The sequence below is a fragment of the Echinops telfairi genome, unplaced genomic scaffold, assembly GCF_000313985.2.
Source record: "Echinops telfairi isolate 266 unplaced genomic scaffold, ASM31398v2 ScPeMD7_5;HRSCAF=22, whole genome shotgun sequence".
Classification (NCBI taxonomy): Eukaryota; Metazoa; Chordata; class Mammalia; order Afrosoricida; family Tenrecidae; genus Echinops; species Echinops telfairi.
Window position 1 is genome coordinate 17,169,763 of NW_022103901.1, and position 22,222 is coordinate 17,191,984.

The 22,222-nt window shown below is 49.0% G+C and overlaps 1 protein-coding gene across 1 annotated transcript in view; it reads right to left on the reverse strand.

Annotated features, from left to right (window-relative positions):
* The window catches only part of IL21R (interleukin 21 receptor), a 29,536-nt gene extending 7,651 nt beyond the window's left edge, over positions 1-21,885 (reverse strand). Inside the window, exons 1-4 of the mRNA XM_004706048.2 lie at positions 21,857-21,885; positions 4,371-4,434; positions 2,615-2,717; positions 125-324 (exon numbers count right to left, since the gene is read on the reverse strand). Coding sequence (XP_004706105.1) covers positions 125-324; positions 2,615-2,717; positions 4,371-4,419 — 352 coding nt within the window. The 5' untranslated portion in view covers positions 4,420-4,434; positions 21,857-21,885. The remainder of the gene's footprint in view (positions 1-124; positions 325-2,614; positions 2,718-4,370; positions 4,435-21,856) is intronic.
* Between the last annotated feature and the right edge of the window lie 337 nt (positions 21,886-22,222).

Below are 22,222 nucleotides of genomic sequence, written 5' to 3' on the forward strand. Positions count from 1 at the left end.
GCAGGGCTTGGAGGCTCGGAGGTGCTGCCGGCAGAGTGGAGGATTGGAACGCGCCTAGAAGGCCAAGAAGACAGGTCCGGGCCCCACCCAGACCTCCGGGCTCTGGGGCCAAAGGGACACTCACTGCTTTTAGCCAGGATAAAGCTGCCACACTCCCAGGAGCCTCTGCCCGACTGGCCGGTCATGTTGACACTGAACACATCATCGGCCATGAAGCTGGACACATCCATGTGGCACGTGTACCAGGCGTGCGTGCCGTTGTGGGTGGACAGGCGGAGGCTGCAGGAGGTGATCTCGTCTTCCAGTTCGCCATACAAGTTTTCCCTTCAAGGACAGAGCAGCTGGTCATAACCGGAGGCCGGGGGTCCACAGCCCGCAGGGCCAGGGCAGAAGCCCAAGAATCTCAGGGCTGGGAGGGCCCTGGCAAGGTACCCCCCACCCCGTCCCCCACAGCACCCTGCCTCTGAGAACTCACTACCTCACTGAGAGCAGGAGCCCTTGACTTTGGGGACTGGCGATCACTCGACTGGACCGAGCCTCAAGTGGCCGGTTATTCCAGCAGCTGGTTGGCTGTCTGACAGCAAGGCCCGTGGGCATTTCAGGTCTCTCTCTCCCTCCCTCCCTCTCTCCGTCCCTCCCTCCCACACCTAAGGAATTCCCAATAGCTGCCTGAACTGAGGGCTGAGCCATGAGCCCAAGGGAACCTCACACGGGGACAGCCTGTGGAGTGGGGCTGGAGGGGGAATGTTCTTGCTCAGACCCTGAACGGTCAGTGGTTCAAACCCCCCAGCCGTTCCCGAGGGAGACCGTTGAGGCTGCCTACTCCAGTAAAGAGCTATAGTCTCGGAGACCCTAAATAGGTCCATGATACACCAGAACCGACTCGCTGGTAGGGGGCTCCCCTAGACGTCATGCCCTACACACCCACACAGACTCCAGAACCCCTCCGAGGTCCATCTGGTGGTGGTGTGCCTCAGCTCCCTGCGGCGTACGTGCAGAAGGAGAAACGTCACCAAACCTCGGGTCTGGATCCCTGGAACAGCTGTCCATCTGAGGTCCCCCTTACCACTGGCCAACCCCCACTCCCCGCCGTAGGTTCCTCTCAACCAGCAGCCAGTGGGAGCCTTCAAATCGGTCTGTCACTCCCCTGCCTGAAATCCTCACCCCCAGACAATGGAGTCAGACGCTGACTCTCTTGCTTTCTTTGCCGGGTGGTCTCCCCTCTACTCCTCAAACTCCCACCCAGCACCCAGCTGCCTCCTGGTCCAGCCCACTCTCTGCCCAGCATTTGCTTCAAGGGGTCAGGGTCCTTGTCAGTCCTGAGCGCTGCTGAATCCCCGCTGCCTATAGCAGTGTCTGGCCAGAGTTTGACCAAATGTGGTCCGAATGAATGCATTGATAGAGGCTGGAATGAATGAACAGTGTAGTGGGATTGCTTGCACTTGGCGTGATATAGCCCTGTTGGTGTGGTAGTTACATGATTTCGTGTCAACTCAAAGTGTAGGGGTGGAGTTTAGCCTGTCAGATAGGTCACAGCCGGATGGTGCCTCCTTGTGGGCGTGGCCTTCTCATAAGGAGGGTCCTGGGAACTTCCCCCTCTCTCTCTCTGCCTTCACCTTCCTGAAGATGCATCCACTGCTATTGGCTCCTCAAGACTCCGCACCCACCAGTCAGGGATGTCCCTGCATTCTGCACCATCACATGTGGCTTCATGAGTCTGAAGAGGGACTTATGGACTAGTATCGGACTTCTGGACTTGAGTTGCACTGGGCTGGGATGTTTTATTGATGCATAATTACTTCTTGATATAAAGCTCTCTCTTACACATACATGAGTGTCACTGGATTTGTTTCTCTAGTCAACCCGCCTACCACCGTTGGGTTGCTCACTGCATGGTTAGCAGTTTGAAACCACTAGTCACTCCTTGGGAGAAAGATGGGGCTTTCTACTCCCATAAAGAGTTATAGTCTTGGAAATCACAGGGGCAGTTCTACCCTGCCCAAAAAGGTCAACCTGAATGGCAGTGAGTTTGGGTTTTGGTTTGGAACGAATAGCTAATGGAGTCCGGCATCCATTTTTCTAAGCTGTATATTGTCCTCTGATTGCCTTCGATGGAGCCCCACCTCAGCCGTCCACTGGCTGTCTGAACTAGAGCCAGCTGCTTACTCTGTCTGAGCCTCACATCTGGACAAGGGGAGGGACGGGGCTTTCTCACTGGGCTCCTGGGCGACTCTGAACGGACCATCCCTGGGAAGCCCATGGCAGGCGCCTGGCCCAAAATACAAGCTCAGAACAGGCCAGGCGGGGTGACTCTGCTGGGGTCTCAAGCCATCCTCTCAGGCCGGTGTGGGTGAGAGAGTGCCTTCTGGGGTTGGTCAGTGCAGCTCTGGACACATCCTGCGAGCCTATCTGGTCATCTGTAAAGGGCGCACAGTGACTCCCACCTCAGAGTCCTTCTGGAAGTGCAGCCCATTGCTGTGGGAAGGGGCACCACTCATCGTACTGCTAAACCACGTGCCCGGCACACGTAGGTATAACCAAGCTGTATCTCCTGTGTTCCTGACCCAGTGCAGCTCCCCTGCTCCTCTCCATGTCCCCAGAGGGACTCACTTACCAGGTGAGGGTGAGTGTGCGGGGATGGGGAGTCCACGTCTCCATGACACACGTGATTGTCTGGAGGTAGTCGGTGTAGCAGGCTAGGTCTGTACATCCTTGGGCTGGAGGATCAGGGGAGAGAGAGGCCTTGGTGGGAGGCTGACCAGGACCGCAGGACATGAGGACGAGGCTCCCCTTCGTCCTCTCAAGGTGGAGGATGAGTGGCAATGGGGGTTCCCTAGTGATCTCTAAGATGCAGGCTGGGGGCCCTCGCCATCTGGGAAACCCTTGTTGGAGTCTCATTTGTCCAGTCTGGTTATGGAGCAGAGATGCTCCCCAATGTGGAACATCAGAAACCCAGCAGGCATCCAGCTCAGCACCCTCTCCCTGCCCCGAGCCCCATCTCCAGCCCCAGGCGAGCGTGTCTCCTGAAAAGTCTCTCATGCTGTCCTGAAGACCTACAACACAGGGCAGTGTGAAACCACACATCCCGAGAGAAGGTCAGGGCTTCGTGAACTTGACAAGGGATTTCTCCTTCTAGATCGAGTACCAAGGCCGCCGCCACTGCCGCTACTATGTCTTAGGAAAGGCGTCTTCTCCCTAAAGTGGATGCATTTGAAGTACTTTTGCCCAATGTTCCCTCCAGGAATGAAAACCCATGGGTCTTGCTCCAGGTCAGAACCTGGAAGGACAAGCAAGGTCACGGTGGCTCGGAGTCAGGGAACATGTTGGTTGGTTGGGCCACTTAGGGGCTCCAGTGGCTGACTTGCACTCAGGGATGCAGTGGGCGATGGGTGGGGGGCCTTGAGGAGCCCCTCAGAAAGGGAAAATAAGAGCGCTGACATCTGCTTCCTGAAGGAGCTCTTGGAGACACTGGGTCTCCTGGTAAAACCAGAGAGACCAGGGTGAATCAGTGGGAGTGGCCTTCATTACACCTGTGTTTTTGGTCCGCCTCCTCATGCCGCCCTCCTGCGTCTCTGTGGTCGTTAAGGTTTCGTGTCAACTCGGTTGGGCCAGGATTCTCAGTGATTTGGCAGTTAAGCCATATGTAGTAATCCCCCATGATGAGATCTAACACCAGGCAATTGCCTCCACAATGAGATCCGCTACGAGCAGCCACACAATTGAAAGGCTGTGTCTCCAGGTGTGTGCCCTGCTTCTAATATCAACAGACATGGGGGAGAAGCTTGTTGGCTTTTTGCTGGGTCTCGATCCTGCATCTGGCTGGTGGACTTGGACTTGAGTCAACAGCTGGCCAGATTGCCTTCCGACACTGGGAGTCATCAGCCTGCCATCTGACCGGCTGACCTTGGGTACATTTGCCTCTGAAGCCATCAGCCCGTGGTCTGACTGCCAAGCTTGGGTTCATCGGCCCCCACAGCTGCATGTCAGTCTTTCTCTGCCATTTTCCCTTTAGCTTGCTGCGGCTTCTCATCGTCACTGGCTCTCACCAGCTCTCTTTACTTCCACTCCTACCTCAGGACATGGCACGTGCTGAAGACCTAGTGACTGTTGCAAAACTATCTCTGGGAAGAGTCAACACTCAGGCACCTGAAGGCCCAAGCACATGTGCGGGGTCACTATGGGACGTGTGTGTACCATTTCTGGTTAAGCCCTGTGGTGAAATCGGCTCTGGCTAAGGGAGAGCTGGCTCTTCAAACTTGTCAGCCTCAAGTAAAGAGAAGCCATTGATGCTCTCTAGCCATGGTCCTTCAGAACTCTGGGAGGGGAAACAGCCCCTTCCCCATATGCAGGCCTTAGGGGCAGCTACTTACCACCCTGGAGCACCAGTAGTAGGAAGGAGATGGCCCAGCCTCGCATCATGCTAACTCCTGGACCCTGGAAAAGATGCGAGGGCGAGGGTGAAGCAGGCCTGCGGCTGAGTGGCTTCCTTCTCATATCTGCCTCTTCCTGGGCGGATTTCCCCCAATTCCTGGATTTGTCTCAAAGAAACAATAAACGGAGGGTCCACAGTTGCGTCCCTGCCCCCCTAAGGATGTCTGCCTATGGACACGGCCATTTCACCTTGTGGGCCCCTCCCCACTGTTTCTATTTCTTACTGAATAACAACCCAAGGTAGAGACCCTTACTGATGAGTCATCACAGTCCTACAGGAGAGTGAACTTCAGGAGGGAAGAGGTTGCTACTCTTCTCCCTTTGCTAAGCTGCTCCGGTGGCATTGACTGTGAAATTGAATCCATGGGTTCTTTGACCTAGCTAGAGAAGAAAGCACAGGGACAGAGGAAGGGAAAGTTTATCTGACCACCGGCCTCCTCAGGGAACACCCCTGTGTCATTACGTGGCTTCCTACTGAATAACAAATCCAAGATTAAGACACAAAGGAGGCCCTTATAGAGAACTGGGGTGGGGGGTCTCCACAAGATGAAATAGACTTGATGGCAGTGGGTCTGATTGTGTGTGTGTGTGTGTGTTGTTGCTGTTTTTAATGGGAATAGTTAAGTTAAATTAATGCAACAACGGCATTTCATCCTAAATCACACCCTAGGGTGTCTAGGCCTACCCAAACAAGGGCAAAGGGTAACCTGGACTCCCTGGTTCTGGCCCAAATGTCTCTGCTTGGAGAACTGAGAAAATCTACCCAACAAGAGGGGTCCAGGATGCCTTACGCTGTGGCCCAGCTCCCCAGGCTAACGGTACCAGGACCTTCCTGGAACCTTCAGAAAGTTCTGTCTTCTTGGGGAGGACCCACCTGCCCAGGCCGAGGAGGCTGGGGTAGACTGATCCCCTCAGGTAAGGGTGTAGCTGGAAGTGGAGGCCGGAGGGGTAGACGACTCAAACAGGACCAAGGCACATGCCTGGCTTCTAGACATGGTGCAGGATCAACAAAAGAAAGAGGGCCCCCCCACTCCGGAACTTCCTCCAACCCCCACTTCCCCGATCCTACTCAGTCACCATCCATAGCCCCCTCTACGTCTCTAAAGTCGTTGAGGAGGCAGTACTGAAGAGCACAGGGATCGGTCTCCGCATTTACCAGCCTTGTGTCCCTGACCCTCTCTGAGCTTTGTAAAACCGAGACAGGAAATCTGCTTCCAGGTTTCCTCTCAGGATTCAAGTAAGTGATCTGCCTAAATCCCTGGACCTGGTCCCTGACAGAACTACTCAATACACAGCCATGATCGCTAAAACAGGTACAGCATCAGAAAGGGAGGGACCCCAGAATTATGTACCCCAAAGCATCCGAAATTCCCACTTTCAGCATGTGGGCCATGTTGGTAGGCCATGTATATATTTTTTTCTTAAAAAAAAAATCAACTCTCTTTAAAATTTAACTCCAACCTGGTCCTGCCAATACTATCTAGGGTGTGTCTTTTCTCCTAATGGGTTTTAAGACGAAAAATAGAGCTGATAAACTACAATCATGTCGGAGCAAATGCTTTTTAATCATACTTTAAGAAACAGTGGTCTCACGTGGCCCCAATGAACCAACTATGACTCGTTGAAGAGCTGACCTCTGATCACAGGTCATTGAGTCTGTGTCTACTTCCTCTCTCTCAGGCTCACCTGAACCCCATCATGAGCCAGGCACATGCCATTTTGCCCCAGCATCAAGCACACACGTCTCCGCCCAAGTTCCTCAGCTCCACGTAAATGACACACAGGCCCCTGGGAGGAAGAGGTTACATTGGCTGCTGTCTCTTCCCACTGCTTATGAAGAACTCCTCCAATTGGAGCTAGGGGAGCTCGCTCTATGAGGTTTGGGTGGACCTCTCTCCATGTCCTGCTCAACAGGGTGGACGCCAGACCCAGGCTGGGCCAGGAAAAGCCACAATGGACTCCAGGGATGAACCCCGACTCAGGAAAGGCCACAGCTTTGGGACTTTCTTTCGAGAACTGTATCTCAGGTCCTATTCCGGGTGCCCGCTGGAAGATAGTGGCCATTGTTGTCACTTCTTAGAGAAGGTCCACCTGAAAATGACCCCAATGCTGAGAAAGACAGAGTCTGAGCCCCCAAACTATCACCGGAGACCCTGAACTCAGCTGTAACTGGTGTCTACACCCGGACTTTCCACTTCCCTGAATAAAAACCCAAACCAAACAACAACAGGCTCACGTTGCTCAACCCTATGGAATTGGTTCTGTTGTGGACCACCAAAGATACTTGGTGCAGACGAGTAGAGATTCTGAAGTCTGAGGTTCTTGTTGCTCTTCTCTGGCGCACCCACCACAGTTACCACGTCTAACATGCCCACCGGAGAAGGATGCCATGCTTGGTAAAGCAGAGGGGCAGCGACAAAGAGCAAGACCCTCAACAAGATGGAATGACAATGGCTACAGCAACGGGCTCACACATAAGAACCGCTGTGAAGGTGGCACAGGGTCCCGTCGAGGTTCGTCCTGTTCTACGGACCATGCACCAGCGACAGTGCCCAGTGTGCCTGGCACATCAGAAGATCCATACGAAGGCAGGTGTGACAGTGCTTTCTTGGTGAGCCCCCACACAAGGGCATGGATTCCTCCTGGCCCGCTGCCCGGACTTCCTTGCCATCCAGGCCTGGCCAGGCCTCTCTTCTTCCTGAGCACGCTTCCCCTCCCATCACTGACATCAGTCTGAATGGCCCACACGCTCTGTCTTTGTGTCTGAGAAGGCACACTGCTGTGTCTACAGGAGCTCCTGTCACTTGGCCCCCACCAAGGCTTTCACCTGTGCCCCTGTCTACTGAGTAGTTCTCCCACTTGGTTTGCCAATGAGTCTGTTTTTAAAGGAAGCATGAGGTCCTCCGCGCTGCTATCAACAGATACCTAGTAGGTAGTAGGCCGTGTGTGCCACAGCGCTTGAAAGCTCAAACCCCAGGGCCAATCTGTCTGAGTTCAAATCCCAGCACTGCCACTTAGGGACTGTGTGACCTCAGATGCTTTTTAAAATCTTTCTGGGTCTCAGTGTCGTCACCTGTAAAATGAGGATCAACCTAAAAACACTTGGCTATTGTTGAATCGATTCCAACTCATAGCGACCCTATGGGACAGGGGAGACCTGCCCTGTGGGTTTCTGAGACTTTTACATATTCAAGGGAGAAGACATCATCTTTCTCTTGCAACATGGATACGCTACTACTAATGTCTTATAATGTCACTGGTCTGTGTGCCGCCACTCATTTCCAAGCGTCAGCTCAGCTGTGGAGTGAAGCTACCTCCACAGAGTTTCCTAAATGCTGTTCTTGACAAGAGCGCATCACCCGGGCTTTTCTCCCCAGTTCAAACTACTGGCCTTGTGGTCAGTAGTCAAGCTAGGGCACCTATATTGGGAGAATGGTATTCGTCACTACTTTTCAAGCATTTAGAACAGTTACATGATAATCTCTTAAACAGTCAATGGATCCCAAAGCTAAATACAAGGGAAAGCAAAGACTGGGATGGCATTAGAGTGAGAGCCTGTGGCCTCCCTAAGACGTCTAGGAGTTAGACTTGCTCTGCCATTGTTGTACAAACAAGAAGGCTCAAAGACAAGCATTGAAGACATAACTGAAAGGGTATAACCCTCTTAGTACGCCCAGGAAAACTGCTCAGGGATACTTCACACTAAACGGAGTCCCTCACTGGGGGCCACATCAGCCTTCGACAATGAATGTTTTTCCATCAAGCCCTCTTTGGGCTCCCATATCACCAAGTAGGGATTCCTTCTCATCCCACTGCCCCCACCCTCAACCTGGAGTCCATCCTTCTGCAAGGCTTGGGCATAACAACATATTCCCCAGTGCCAAGCATGCAGATCAGACGACCTGGTGTGTTTCCTGAATGGACACAGAGGGTAACTTAAGAGCTTTCCTGCTATGGGAGGCCCTGCATCTATCTGCCCCTTGGGGCTCCTACCAAAGAGTCCCCTGACTTAGAGTCTAGAGGGTATCAGCTATGTCCTGGGGCAAGTTACCTGACCCCTCTGATCCTCAGTTTGCTCAGTTGTGAAATGTGGGCCACGAGTGAGTCTTTGCTACAGACTTGCTTCCAGCACTGAAGAGTTATTGCACATGAAGCGTTCCGGCTGGCATCGCGCTGGGTGGGACGGAGCCTGAAGGTGACCTTATCCACCATCCAGTGGCCAGAAATCATTTCCGGGATGGTGGCAATTCAGACTAAAAGTTGGCCAGACTTCAGAAGCTTCTGAAGAGGAAGGCGGCTTGGGGTTAGGAAATCAGATAGTAGCAACTATTTTGGAGAATATAAAGTGCTTCACTTCACCAGCCAACAGGGCAATGCAAATAAAAACCACAATAACAGACTATTTTAACTTGATCAGATTGGCAAAAAAACAAAGACATCTGACATCCCATGCTGCTGCTGATACTGTAAGGGGAGCTCTCAATCATAGCTGGGGGAAATGAAAACTGTTGATGGGAGTGCTCAGGAAAACTGTTCACCATGGCCTAATAAATGTGCGCCAGCTTCATTGCTCAGATCCAGCAATTCCACACCTGTGGATACTCCTAAGGGAACTCTTGCACTGGATGAACAATGTGGAGGAGAAAACAACCGGACCAACGGTTCCAGGGGGACATGGGAGAGGGGGAGGTGAGGGGGAAGGAAGTGGGTGTTAACAAACCCAGGGACAAGGGAACAAGTGATCTAAAATTGATGGTGAGGAGGGTGTAGGAGACGTGGTAGGGCTTGATCAAGGGCAATGTAACTGAGAGGAATTACTGAAACCCAAATGAAGGCTGAACATGATAGTGGGACAAGAAGAAAGTAAAAGGAAATAGAGGAAAGAACTAGGAGGCAAAGGGCTTTATAGAGATCTAAACACAGGCATATACATATGAAAATGTATTTATATATGATGATGATGAAATAGATCTATGTACATATATTTATAGGTTTAGTATTAAGGTAGCAGATGGACATTGGGCCTCCACTCAAGTACTCCCTCAATGCAAGAACACATTGTTCTATTAATCTGACATTCCGTGATGCTCACCTTCCCTACACGTTCGCTGAAGACAAGTGGGTGCATAAGCAAATGTGGTGAAGAAAGCAGATGGTGCTAGTTTATCAAAAGATACAGCATCTGGGGTCTTAAAGGCTTGGAGATAAATAAGCGGCCATTTAGCTGAGAAGCAACAAAACCCACATGGAAGAAGCACACCAGACTGTGTGACCACGAGGTGTGGATAGGATCAGGGATCAGGCATCAAAGAACAAAAAATCATATCATTGTGAATGAAGGGGAGTGCAGTGTGGAGACCCAAAGCCCATCTGTAGGCAACTGGGCATCACCTTACGGAAGAATTATGAGGAGGAGAGAGACCCAGTTAGGGTGCAGTATAGCACCGATGAAACAACTTTCTTCTAGTCTTTTAATGCTACCTCCTCACCACTATCATGCTCTCAATTCTACCTTACAAATCTGGCTATACCAGAGGATGTATACTGATACAGATAAGAGTTGGCAAAACAGGGAATTCAGGACAGATAAACCCCTCAGGACCAATAATGAGAGTAGTGATACCAGGAGGGTAAGGGAAAAGTGGGGAGAGAAAAGAGGAACCGATCACAATGATCTACATATAACCCTCTCCTTGGGGGACGGACAACAGAAAAGTGGGTGATGGCTAGACAGCAGTCAGTGTAAGACATGAAAAAAAAATTATAAATTATCAAGGGTTCGTGAGGGAGGAAGGGATGGGGAGGGAGGGAGGGAGAAAAAATGAGGAGCTGATACCAAGGGCTCAAGTAGAAAGAAAATGTTTTGAAAATGATGGTGGCAACAAATATATAAATGCACTTGACACAACGGATGGTTGGTTGGATTGTGATAAGAATTATATGAGCCCCCAATAAAATGATTATAAAAAAAGAGAATCTCTTGCACTTTTGCACAAGCAGAATTTCAATGTTTGATGCGTTAGAAACTGGAAACCACCTAAATGCCCGTCAGAGAAGAGTGGAACACAAAGTCATGGCCTAATCACTCAACCTCAGTTACACACGACAAAGCCAAGGATTCTCACAACCAAAACGTGGAAGGGAAGACAGGAAGTTAGAGAAGCATAATGAAACAATCAGATAATTCTACCCCTTGTTAGGTGAACATACATGTGTCCTAAAAGTCTAGTGAAATTCATGGTGGTGATAAACATGGGGACACGTGAAAAATGAGGACCTAATGCCAGGGGGGGTAAGTGGAGAGAAAATGTTTTGAGAATGATGAGGGCAATGAATGGACAAATGCGCTTTACACAATTGATGTGTGTATGGATTGTGATAAGAGTTGTATGAGCCCCTAATAAAATGTTTAATAAAAAAAAAGGAGGGCTACCTAGGGCTACTGAGTGTTGTTTAAGCTGAGGGGCAGAGACTATGGATTCTATTAATCCTATGCCTTTTTATAAGTCAAACCAATCTTCGCTGCCACTTGCCTATTGGTTTCTTGTACTGTGGTGCCTTCTCTGTTGCTCTGATGCAGGAAGCGACACCACCAATATTTGAAATGTCAGTGGGCGTCTGGAAAGATTTCAGCGTAACTTCCAGACTAAGACAGACTATGAAGAAGAACCTGGTGGTGAACTGCCACAACAAGAAAATGACCGGTGCTGTGGCATTGGGAGATGAACCCCTCAGCTTGAAAGGCACGCAAAATACAAATGGGAAAGAATGGCTCCTCAAAGGAGAGCCAATCTTAATGACATTGATGGAATAAAGCTTGGGGGACCTTCATTGACTGATGTGAGATACATTAAAATGAGAATTAATAACCGGCAGCACATGGAGTGTACAAATGCATGAAACTAGGAAAATTGGAAGTCATCAAAAATGAACTGGAACACATGAAGACTGATATCCTAGACATAAGTGAGCTACAGTGAATCAGGTATGGCAAATTGAAGAAGAATGACATCCCAATCAACACCAGAAAGGCAATGTTCATAAGCCTACAAAGGACACAAGTTCATACAACTTATTCAAATTTACACACCAAGAGCTAATGCTGAGATGAAGACATTGAAGATTTCTACCAACTTCTGAAGGGTAAAATTGATCAAACATGCACTCAAGATTCCTTAGCAATTAGTGTTGCTTAAATGCAACAGTTAGAAACAAAGAAGGACTGATAGCTAAAAATGAGAGCCTTGGTGACAGAAAAGAGGCCAGAGATCACATGATAGAGTTTTGCAAGATCAACTACTCATTCATTGCAAATGCCTTTTTTCAACACCATAAACCACAACTATACGCATAGACCTCAGTGGACAGAATTGACAGAAATCAAGCTGACTACATTTTTGGAAGGAGACACTGAAGAAGCTCAATATCGTCAGTCAGAACAAGGCCAGGGTGAATTGTAGACTGGACCATCAGCTACTCATATGCAAGCTAAAGTCCACATGAGTTTGAATATATCCCATCTGAATTCAGAGACCATTTTGGGAACAGATGTGACACAGTGAACACTAATGACCCAAGACCAGACAAGTTGTGGGGTGACATCTGGGGCATAAAGAGAGCAAAAGAGCATTAAAAAACATGAAAGAAAGAAAAGACCAAAATAGATGTCAGAAGAGACTCTGAAACTTGCCTCGAACATGTTGTTATTTTTAGATGCCATTGAGTCAATGCCAACCCATAGCAGCCCTATGCATGACGGAATGACATGCTGCAAGGCCCGGTGGTGCCATCTTTACAACTGTTCCCATGCCTGAGCTCATGGGTTCTGCCATGGTGTCGATCCATCTCCTTGAAGGCCTTCCTCTTTTCACTGCACCTCCACCTTACCAAGCATGAGCAGTCCCTGGAGAAGGGCGCGATGCATTGGAACATAGAGTAGCTAAAGTAAAAGGAAGAAAGGATGGAGTGAAAGAACTATATGAGAAATTTCAAAGGCAGCTCAAGAAGATAATGTATAATGCACTGTGCAAAAACCCGGAGTTAGAAAGCAAAAAGAAATACTCAGAATTTCTCAAGCTGAAAAACAAGGGGGGAAAAATTTAAGTCCCGAGATGCACTATTGGAGGATCCTATTCAAGCAAGATTCAGAAGGGAATGTGGAGCCAGGGGTATCATTGCTGATAGTAGATGGATTCGGCTGAAAGCAGAGAATACCAGAAAGATGCTTAATTGTGCTTCATTGACATGAACAAGGGATACTGCGTGACTTATAATCAGGAACGGTGTGTGGCCTTTTACCAAATTTATTCAGTCTGTATGCTGAATTAATAATCTGAGAAGCTGGGAAATATAAAGAATGTGATACCTTGCCTGGAGAAAGGCTCATTAACAACTTTGCTAGGAACAAAGAGGACATGAAGCACTTACCAATTAAGATCTAAGATTATAGCCTTCAATATGGATTACACCTCAGCACAAAACCAAATATGCTTACAACATAATCCATACTCAAAATCATTATAAACAGAGAAAAGATTGAAGTTGTCAAGAATTCTCCTCTGCTCAGATCCACCATTGACCCCTATGGAAACAGCAGTCAGGAAATTAAATAATATATTTCACTGAATGACCAATGAAAGGACTCCTCAAAGTGCTAAAAAGCAAAGATGTTACTTTGAAAACTAAGACGTGTTTGACCCCAGCCATGGTGTTTTCAATTGCCTTATGTACGTGCAAAAGCTGGAATGAAATGATACGTTTGAATGATGCCATTGGCAAAGAATACTAAAAGTGCCATGAACGGACAGAAGAAATACAGATGGAATGCTTCTTAGAAACAAGGATGACCAAACTCTGTCCCATGTAGTTTTGGCACGGTATCAGGAGGACCAAGTCCTTAGAGAAGGACATTATGCTTGGTAGAAGATCAACAAAATTGAGGAAGATCTTCAAGGAGCTGGAGTGACAGGGGTCATAACCATGGGTTCAAATGCACAGAGCAGGCAAAGTTATGAAAACTTACCAGACACCTTGAGGCTGCTGGGGCTAGGGGCTCAGGATGAGCATCTGGGCACACCAAGTCCACAAAGACAACGGTCTACATCCTACTTTGATGAGCAGGGGCTGGGTATTCAAAGCTCATGATTGGCCATCTAGTGGTCAACTATCTCTCTGTCCCCGGGCAGAGGAAAGAAGAGTGAATGGCATTGAAGGCACATAGAAACAATTAGTCCAATGGTTTGGAAAAAATGAAGGCAAAGTAAAACTATTTTTCAGATTTAAAACAAAGGGAGGGGATGGGCTGTGAGAATTTGTCACTGTGAAAAGTTCTGCAAAAGTGAGTTGGGGGCAAAAGAAATGGGAAGGAAGGCCTGTGTGAAGGGATGAAGAGTAACAGAGAAAACTATAAATATAAATTAACATTATTGCTTCAAACAGTAATGATCATGTCTTATGGACTTTAAACTATATGCAGCATTAAAATATGTGACCACAACACCCCAAAGATGAGAAAGGGTAGGGTTAAAAATCCTTTTTATTGTGTAAATGATAAAAGTACTAATTTAAAATAGACTCTAAAATTCGAAGATATATGTTGGAACTCTAAGACAACTACTAAAAGAATTATAAGTAAAGAGTCAGCCCCAACATATGAGTATTTATAGTAAATGTAAACAAACTAAACTCTGGAATTAAGTTACAACCTTGTCAACAATACTTGACATTAAAAGAAAGTTAGAGTATAGGTCAACCTCTGTCATGAATGCAGATGCAAAAATCATAAACTAGAGATTAATAAAGCAGAGCTGGTTATATATGCAAAATACATAATACATGATAATTGCATGGAGTTTATTTCAGGAATGTAAGGTTAGTGTGACATCATAAAATTAGAAATGTAGTTCATATTAGCAAGATAAAAAAGAAAATGTATATGATTATTTAACACATGATTATTAAAAAACTCAGACAACTACAAAACGAACCTCTTTAAGCCAAGAAAGCCCATGCCTATGTATGTAAGTATATACATATCTATAATATAGATATAGATACACACACACATACATTATCCTTCATACTCGCATACCAAACACTTTCTCCCTGCAGTCAAGAAAGGACAAGGAAGTCTTGTTGTGGAGGTCACAGTCAATGCAATAAGGCAAAAAAAAGAAATAAAGTTAGAAAACTATAAAGATAGAATAGTGTAAGATGTGAATAGCTAGAAAAATTCAAGGCACTCAACAGACAAACTATTGACAACAAGACAGAAGCTGGGTGAATACAAGATCAATACTAAAAACCAAAGTAGTATTTCTATATGCTAGCAATAAATGTGAAAAAAATTAATTATACAATTCACATTATCATTAAAAATATAAAACATCTAAGAAGCATTCTTGCACAATGTGCAAAATTTTTACACAGAAAATGACAAGGCATTACTAAGACAAAGGGGAAAAATGTAAATAGAACATATATTATGTTCATACATATAACATGAACAAATAAAACATTTTAAAATGAACATATATTATGTTCATTAATTAAAATGTTCAATATTTAAGATATGATCTCTCCAAATTGTACTAAAACTTCAGTGAAATCCTAAGATTAAAAAAAGGATAGTAAGACATAAAATAATTAATAAAATATGGCATTAGTCCAAGGAAAAACAAACTAACCAATGGAAAAAATACAGTCCGGGAATACAGTCACATATTTGATTTTCAACAAAGGCACCATTTCAAGGCAATAGGAAAAGCATACTGTAAAACATTAATTATTTAACCTTATAGAAAAAAATTGACACCCTCCCCACCTCTATAGATTTCCAGATGGTTATAGATCGAAATGTGAAAGGTAAAACACCAAAGCTTTTCAAATAAAACACAGGAAAATGTCATCATGACCTTAGGGCAAGCACCATTTCTTGAACAAAACTCAGAAAGCTCCTGCCATAAAGAAGAAAATTGATAACCTGAATGTCTTTAGAATTAAGAACTGTAATAGCATGGAAAAGAAACCAAAAGATAGATAGATAGATAGATAGATAGATAGATAGATAGATAGATAGATAGATAGATAGATAGATAGATAGATAGATAGATAGACAGACAAGATAGATGATAGATTGATTGATTGATTGATAGATAGATAGATAGATGATAGATAGATAGATAGATAGATAGTAGCTGACAAAAGTCTTGGATCAATAATACATAAAGAACTCTCCTAAAACAATAAAAAGAAAGAAAATATAGAGGACTTGATTCCTTAAATAAACATAAAAATGGACAAAAGGCTAAAACAGATATTCCACAAAGACATGCAACTGAACACAGAGTACATGAAAAAGTGCACAAAATCACTATTCATCAAGGAGATGCAAGTTTTCATCCCAATATGATACATGCTAATCCAAAATGGCTAAAATGGAAACAGGACAGGCAATGTCAAGTGCTTGACAATGAAGTGATGGGAATTCTCAGCCTCAATATTCTGGTAGGGGTATACACTGATATAACCATTTTGAAAAATGTTTCCTGTATAAGAGAGCCAGAGCCAACAGTTCCATTTCTAAGTTAGATTCCAAAGAGAAATCTGTGCAAAAACATCCTAACACACAAGTACCATCATGCTCAAATTAGAATGATTTACAACTTCCCCAAGCGGTATACAACCCAAATTCTGGGTTTCCTTATTTCTTCATTACCTGACTGATTATTCAAAAATAGGATTTGTGGGGTTCCTCAAATTGGCTATCATCTCTCCAATTCGACCCAGATGGGTTGTGGGCTGAAAGAGAAAGGCGAGGGCGTGGCACAGGTCCAGTGGGCCATTCCCCAGGGGATCAAGTAGACAGGGGGTCGGGAGGAGGGACTCCCCAGAAGAGTTAGAAACAGCAGTTCATGGGTCGCCAAAAGGGGAAGTGTCAAGACAGAGGGACTTCCCAAGAAGGAACACAGAAGAAAGGCCCCCTGGGTTCACCAAGGTCTTCTGACCACCTCCCCTTCCGAAGGTCTCTTTCGTGCCACCCTTCCACTCAGTCCTCACACCAGCTAGGGCCATCTCTAGCTCCCCAGTGTCCTACAGATAAACAGAAGTGAACACTTTTCAAGGCCCCCCCATGCCCAACATATACATTCCTTTTGCCTGCTCCCCACCTCATGTCCATCTTGGACTCCAGCTCCCCCAGATTCCTGATAGTCCCACCAATGCCTCCCCACCCCACCCCTGCCTCCATCCAGTATGGATGCTTCACCTGTGCTGTCTCAGCCACCTGAACTCTACTTTCTTTGACCTAATGCCAACGCCTACTCGGTCTTTAAAACCAAGTTCAAATGTCAGCTCCTTTGAAATGCTCTTTTGACCTCTCCCAGGGAGTGTGAGTCACTGCTTCCTCTGGGGTCAACCCCTCCACTGGATCAAACAGCTCTGCATTCTCGGCACCTCTCTACACAGGAGTCATGTGGCTCTATGACTGCTGAAAATCCAGTGCCCAGCACCCTGAGGGTGCTCAAGGCTCTTGGTAACGGGACAATCAATGAAAGAGAGGGCTTCCTAATGCAGTGAATTATGAAGGTCACCCTGAGAGCCTATGCACTCTACATTTTGACTGACCCCATAAGGGTGACATTTCCAAGGCTCCAACCTCCCCCACCCCACCCCACCCCCCTCCCCCAGGGCCTTTGCCCATGTTGTTCCCTTTTCTTTCTCCTTCTTCAGGTTTTTGTCTCACCCTTGCCTCCTCTGTCTGAGGGTCTCTCTCCCCTGAGCCTCTTTGTGACACCCGCCCCTTGTTTATTTCCTTCACAGCATCTGTAACATGTGACTAACTCAATAGGACGCTTGATGTTGTGTTGGTAGCTTGCATGTCCTTGAACATGAGCTCCCAGAGGCGAGGAAACTTACCCATTCTGACCAGAATTCTCCATTAGACAGAACGGAGTCTGGGGCACAAGAGGTGCCAGTAAGGGGCTGCAGAATGGATGAAGAAGGAGTCCGAAGACTGCTGTGTGTAGCCATACACCGAGGAGTCCCAGAGGCCGCCCCTGAGAAAGGTCTTGCTTTCCCCATCAGCCCTGTCATTGTCCCCAGGAAGTCCCCAGCCTTCTCCTAACCCCCACCTCTGGGTTCTGTTCTCAGACTCCTGAGTCTGAGTGATTGAGGTGGCTGTCATCCGATTAGTAACAAGGGACTTTCAGAGAGGGATGGTGACTTGCTTAGGTTCACCTAGTGAGTTCTAAGCCAAATGGAGCTGTCAGGCTAGGACAGAAACATCCCAATGGCCTCCTCTCAGAGAGGAGGCTCTGTAACTCCCTCACCACTGGTCTCTTCCTTTCTCCGAGTCTCAGTTTTCGTCATCTACAGAATGGGAGCAGAAGCCCTGCCCTGGCTGAGGCAGGTCCTGGGTGGGCGCACTGTGGGCATGTGGCTAATATGAGTTGCTTTTGAAATCTGTTTTGGCCAGGGGTGAGAGGCAGGGAGTGGGTGTCTGGGGCAGCTGCACCTGAGGCCCTGGGAACCCTGGGAGATGGGCCTGTCTTCTCCTGACTCGGCAGCCTCTCTCAGCTGAGCATTCCCCAAGACGTCTCCTATCGGGGCCACCTCAGCCTATCCTAGGACAACTTAGTCCACCCTATGCAACTGCCCTCCCCTCTGGTAGCCTTCCACCACCACCACCCCCCACCACACCCAGCTCCAGTTCCCTCTGGCCAGGAAGGGCTGAGCTGGCAGCTTGGCCCCAAGTAAGGCAGAGAAAGAAAGGACCCCAAAAGTGGATGTGGGGGAAGGGCTGGCAGCCTGTTCTCTCACCTCGCTTTACCCAGAAGTCTACGGCCAGCCTGCCGCAAAGCAGGCCAACGGGGGCTCAGGTGGACTAGTTCAGCCAGGCTTGGATAGGCATCAGGTTCACTGGGCAGATGAGGAAATCCAGGCCCAGAGAGGCCCAGAGCCTTGACTGTGGTCACACAGCGAGGAAGGCAGAGTCTGCTCTGGATCCAAGTCAGGGTTCCGGTCCCACCTCGCTGGGAACAATGGAGAGGACTGGGTCCTGTCTGACAACCAGCAAGTTACCGGGGGTGGTTGGGTGGGGGATGCTCATCTCTGCTGCAGATGGAGTGGCCAGTTGGGGCCTCTCACGCTGGGGGACCTTTTCAGGTTGTTTCAGAGTTACTCAGAGCTCTGATTTGAGCTGTCATGAAAAGTCCCTTTGGCTGGGGGCCAGGGTGGTGGGTGGGGCCAGTGGCTCCTGTGAGCTTGCATGGGGGTGGGGTCCTCAAGCTCAGTCTTTGGGGGCACTGGAGGGAAGCGTGTGAGGAAGGGGCCGTGTGGGTGGGAAGACCCTTGTCAAGGGAAGGTTTGCCCCTGTGTTCTCAGATACCTTCCCTCTATCTCTGAACAACCCTTTGGTGGCTCCCAGCAACCCCCTGCCCAGCATTAGCTTCCCTTAAGCTAGCCCAGAGAAGCAAAATGTGGCCCTGTCCTGCACCATGTCCCTCACGGTAGACTGGGGAGCAAACTGCGGACCCATAGGGTTTTCATTGGCTGATTTTCAGGAGTAGATCTCCAGACAGACTGTCTTCCAAGTCTCTCTCAGTCTGGAATCTCTGCTGAATCTCTGTTCACCACCTACCTGGACACAGCAGGGCTTACTAAGCACATCTTCAATATGTTCCATTCAACAAACTCGAGATAGGCAATCTTGTTCCCACATTATAGGTGAAGAAACTGAGGCTCAGAGAGGTTAATCAAGGCCACACAGGAACTAAGTGGTGGAGCTGGGACTTGAGCTAAGGTCTGGCTGACTCCAGAGCCCAAGATCACAACTGGTACTGTGCTGGGGAGCCAGGTCCAAAGGCCACACCTGACCCGGGAACTCCCTGCTGTTTAGGAACGAGCGGAGTGGTCTGTCCTGCCTTCAAGGGCTTCTGCATGCACCATCTCTTGAGAGGGGGGCCCACTTCCTTTCATTCTGATAGTTCTCAGGCAGACCCGTGGTGGCACAGTGGTGAAGTGCTCGGCTGATAACTTATCAGCACATGGAGCCCACCGGCCCCTCCATGGAAAAAAGAGGCGGCAGTCTATTTCTGTGGGTGAAACCAAAAGCCAAACTCACCACCACTGACTCAAGTCTGACTCATAGCGACCCGATAGGACAGAGTAGAACTGCCCCTGTGGGTTTCTGAGGCTCTCAATTTTTGCAGAAGCAGAAAGACTCATCTTTCTCCTTCAGACCGGCCAGTAGGTTCAAACCACCAACCTCGATGTTAGCAGCTCCGTGATGTTGCCCAGTACACTACCAGGATTCCTTTGTAAGCCCTATGTAGCAAGTTCTACTCTGGGTCACTGCGACTCGGAATCGACTTGATGACCGGGCATGAGGGCATGAGGGAGGCCTCCCTGTTCCTCCAGAGAAGCCCGTGCTTCTCAGAGCTCCCGGTGACCTGCTCTCTTCTCTTCCACCTCCTCGGGAGCTGGTCTCCTTCCCTGGGATGCCCCTACTCCCCGCCCACCAGGCTGCCAGACCTGCGCTTGGGCTGAAGACACCTCGCTGGGCAGGGCGGAGGCTGCAGTGCCTGGGCCTCTGGCTCTGCCTTCCTCTCCCCACTCCCTCTGGGAATAAGGGCTCTCAGCTGAGGGGTTGACTAAGGACCTAGACACACACAGACACCTTGGCGTGGGGCTGAACCACTGTGGGAGCAGAGAACCGGCACCTCCCTCTGGGGGTGTCCCACCCGCCCTCAGATGCCCTGTCACCCTGACTCTGCCTCTCAAAAAATGCCCCTGAACTTGGGTCTTGGTTTTTCATGGTGCTGTCTAGAGGCTTGTGGCCTTGCCAGCAAACAGACTGAGGGCCCAAACTAGCTCATGGTGGCATGCTGGGAGGTAAGGGTCTCCCCCAAGGGCCTCGGTCTCCTCAGCTGGGAAATGGGCTGAGTGAGGCCCCCAGCTTCACCTAATGTTGTGAGGACAATAGGTTATCCTGAAATGCCTGAAACCGGAGTTCAAGGGGTTTGGGAGCCATGACTCTGTCTATCCCTGCACCTTCCGGGAACCTGGCCTTTGCCCTTCACAGACTCAAGGTGCCTCTCAATGAGGTTCCTTTCCAGAAAGGGAAACGGACATCCACAATCAGCTCTGGCCAGGTCTCCACCCTGCAGCCTTCATAAGTGGATGCCTCAGTGGTCTCACAAATAAGGCGCCCTGTGGCCTTGTGATTACAAGTAGGCTCCTAACCACAAGGCCAGCAGTTCGAAACCACCAGCTGCTCCACAGGAGAAAGAAGAGGCTTTCTACTCCCATCAAGAGTTAGGGTCTCAAAAACCCACAGGGGCAGCCCTCTAGAGTAGCTATGGACCAGAATTGACTCGATGGTAGTGCGTCTTTGAGTTTTCACAGCTAGTTCCTATGAGGGCAGAACTACTCCTGTCCCATTTGACAGGTGAGGAAACTGAGACTAGAAGAAACAGGGAGACTCACCCAAGGTCACCCAGCCAAGAAGTCACATGGCCAGGTTTTGAACCACCAGGTTTTTCCCATTCCACCATGCACTTCTGAAATCCCCACCATGCCCGGCTGCAGATGTCCTTGCGGGGAAAGCCACATGACTGCCTAAGACCCCCTGCTGACTGGCTCCTTTAACCTGCCTTCGCTCAGCATGTCTTCCGTTGCCTGGTCCAGGTGTGTGTGTACCTGCTTCTTCGTTTCCTTCTCTTTCGCCTGTCAACACTCACCTGTCCTAGCCTAGGAGCTCGCTGGGTTGAAGCTCACCCTGCTGCCTGCTAGTTGAACTGCCTTGGAAAATCACTACCTCATGGGGCCGGATTTCATCAGCCCACCAGCCAAGGATCAGGTGACAGAAAGGCGATAAAATGTAGACTCAGAGTTGAAATTATACATACACAACACTCATGGCCGTCAAGTTCATGTCGGTTCCAACGCAGAGCAACCCCAAGGGCAGGGTAGACCTGCCCCTGTGCGTTTCTGAGCCTGCAACTCTTTCTAGGAGAAGAAAGCCTTGTGTTTCTCCCCACCAACCACAAAAGGACCAGTTAAAAGCATCGTAATCTCTGAACCCCAGCCATCCTGCCCAGCCCAGCGGTCCAGAGCCAGGGCCCCATCCAGCCATGCTTGGCTCTGCAGCTGCCTGCTGGCTTTTGGAAAGCTCTTTCCACAGATAGCTCCTGGGGGCATCTCACCTAGCACCCTGCCTCCATGCCCCAGACTTGGGCAGACCTCCACCCACAGAGAACTCAGTCATCCTGAGGCAGGACTCCCTGTATAAGCCCTCTGTGCCTCTGTATCTCCATCTGCGAGCAGGGGACAGGCGCCCTCTCTGAGCCCTTTATGGGCCCTGGGTGCCTGGGGCAGGGGCAGGAGGCGCGCCTCCAGGGCAGAGAAAGCAGTTTGGAGGGGTTACCTGTGGTCCACCTTCTCCTCGGAAATCCACTCCGGGCGCTGGGGGCAGCCAGTGGGCTGCAGGGATGGCGAGGAGCAGCTGGGCTCAGCGTGGGAGTGAGAGATGGGGGTCCCTGAGTCATCAACGAGACAGTCATATGACTTGTCACCCCCACCGACGAGCGGCAGGTGGCCTGCCCTCCCACCCCACCCCCACAGAGGCAGCCCACGCTGCCGAGGTCAGACAGGGGTCAGCCACCTCCAGACAGATCACAACACAGATAGAGGCCGGGCACCGTCTGGCAGGAGCCACTGGAAGGCACCGAGGGATGGACAGACCAGCAGACGGACTTCTGCGCGGTGGTCAGTCACACGGGAGGAAGCAGGC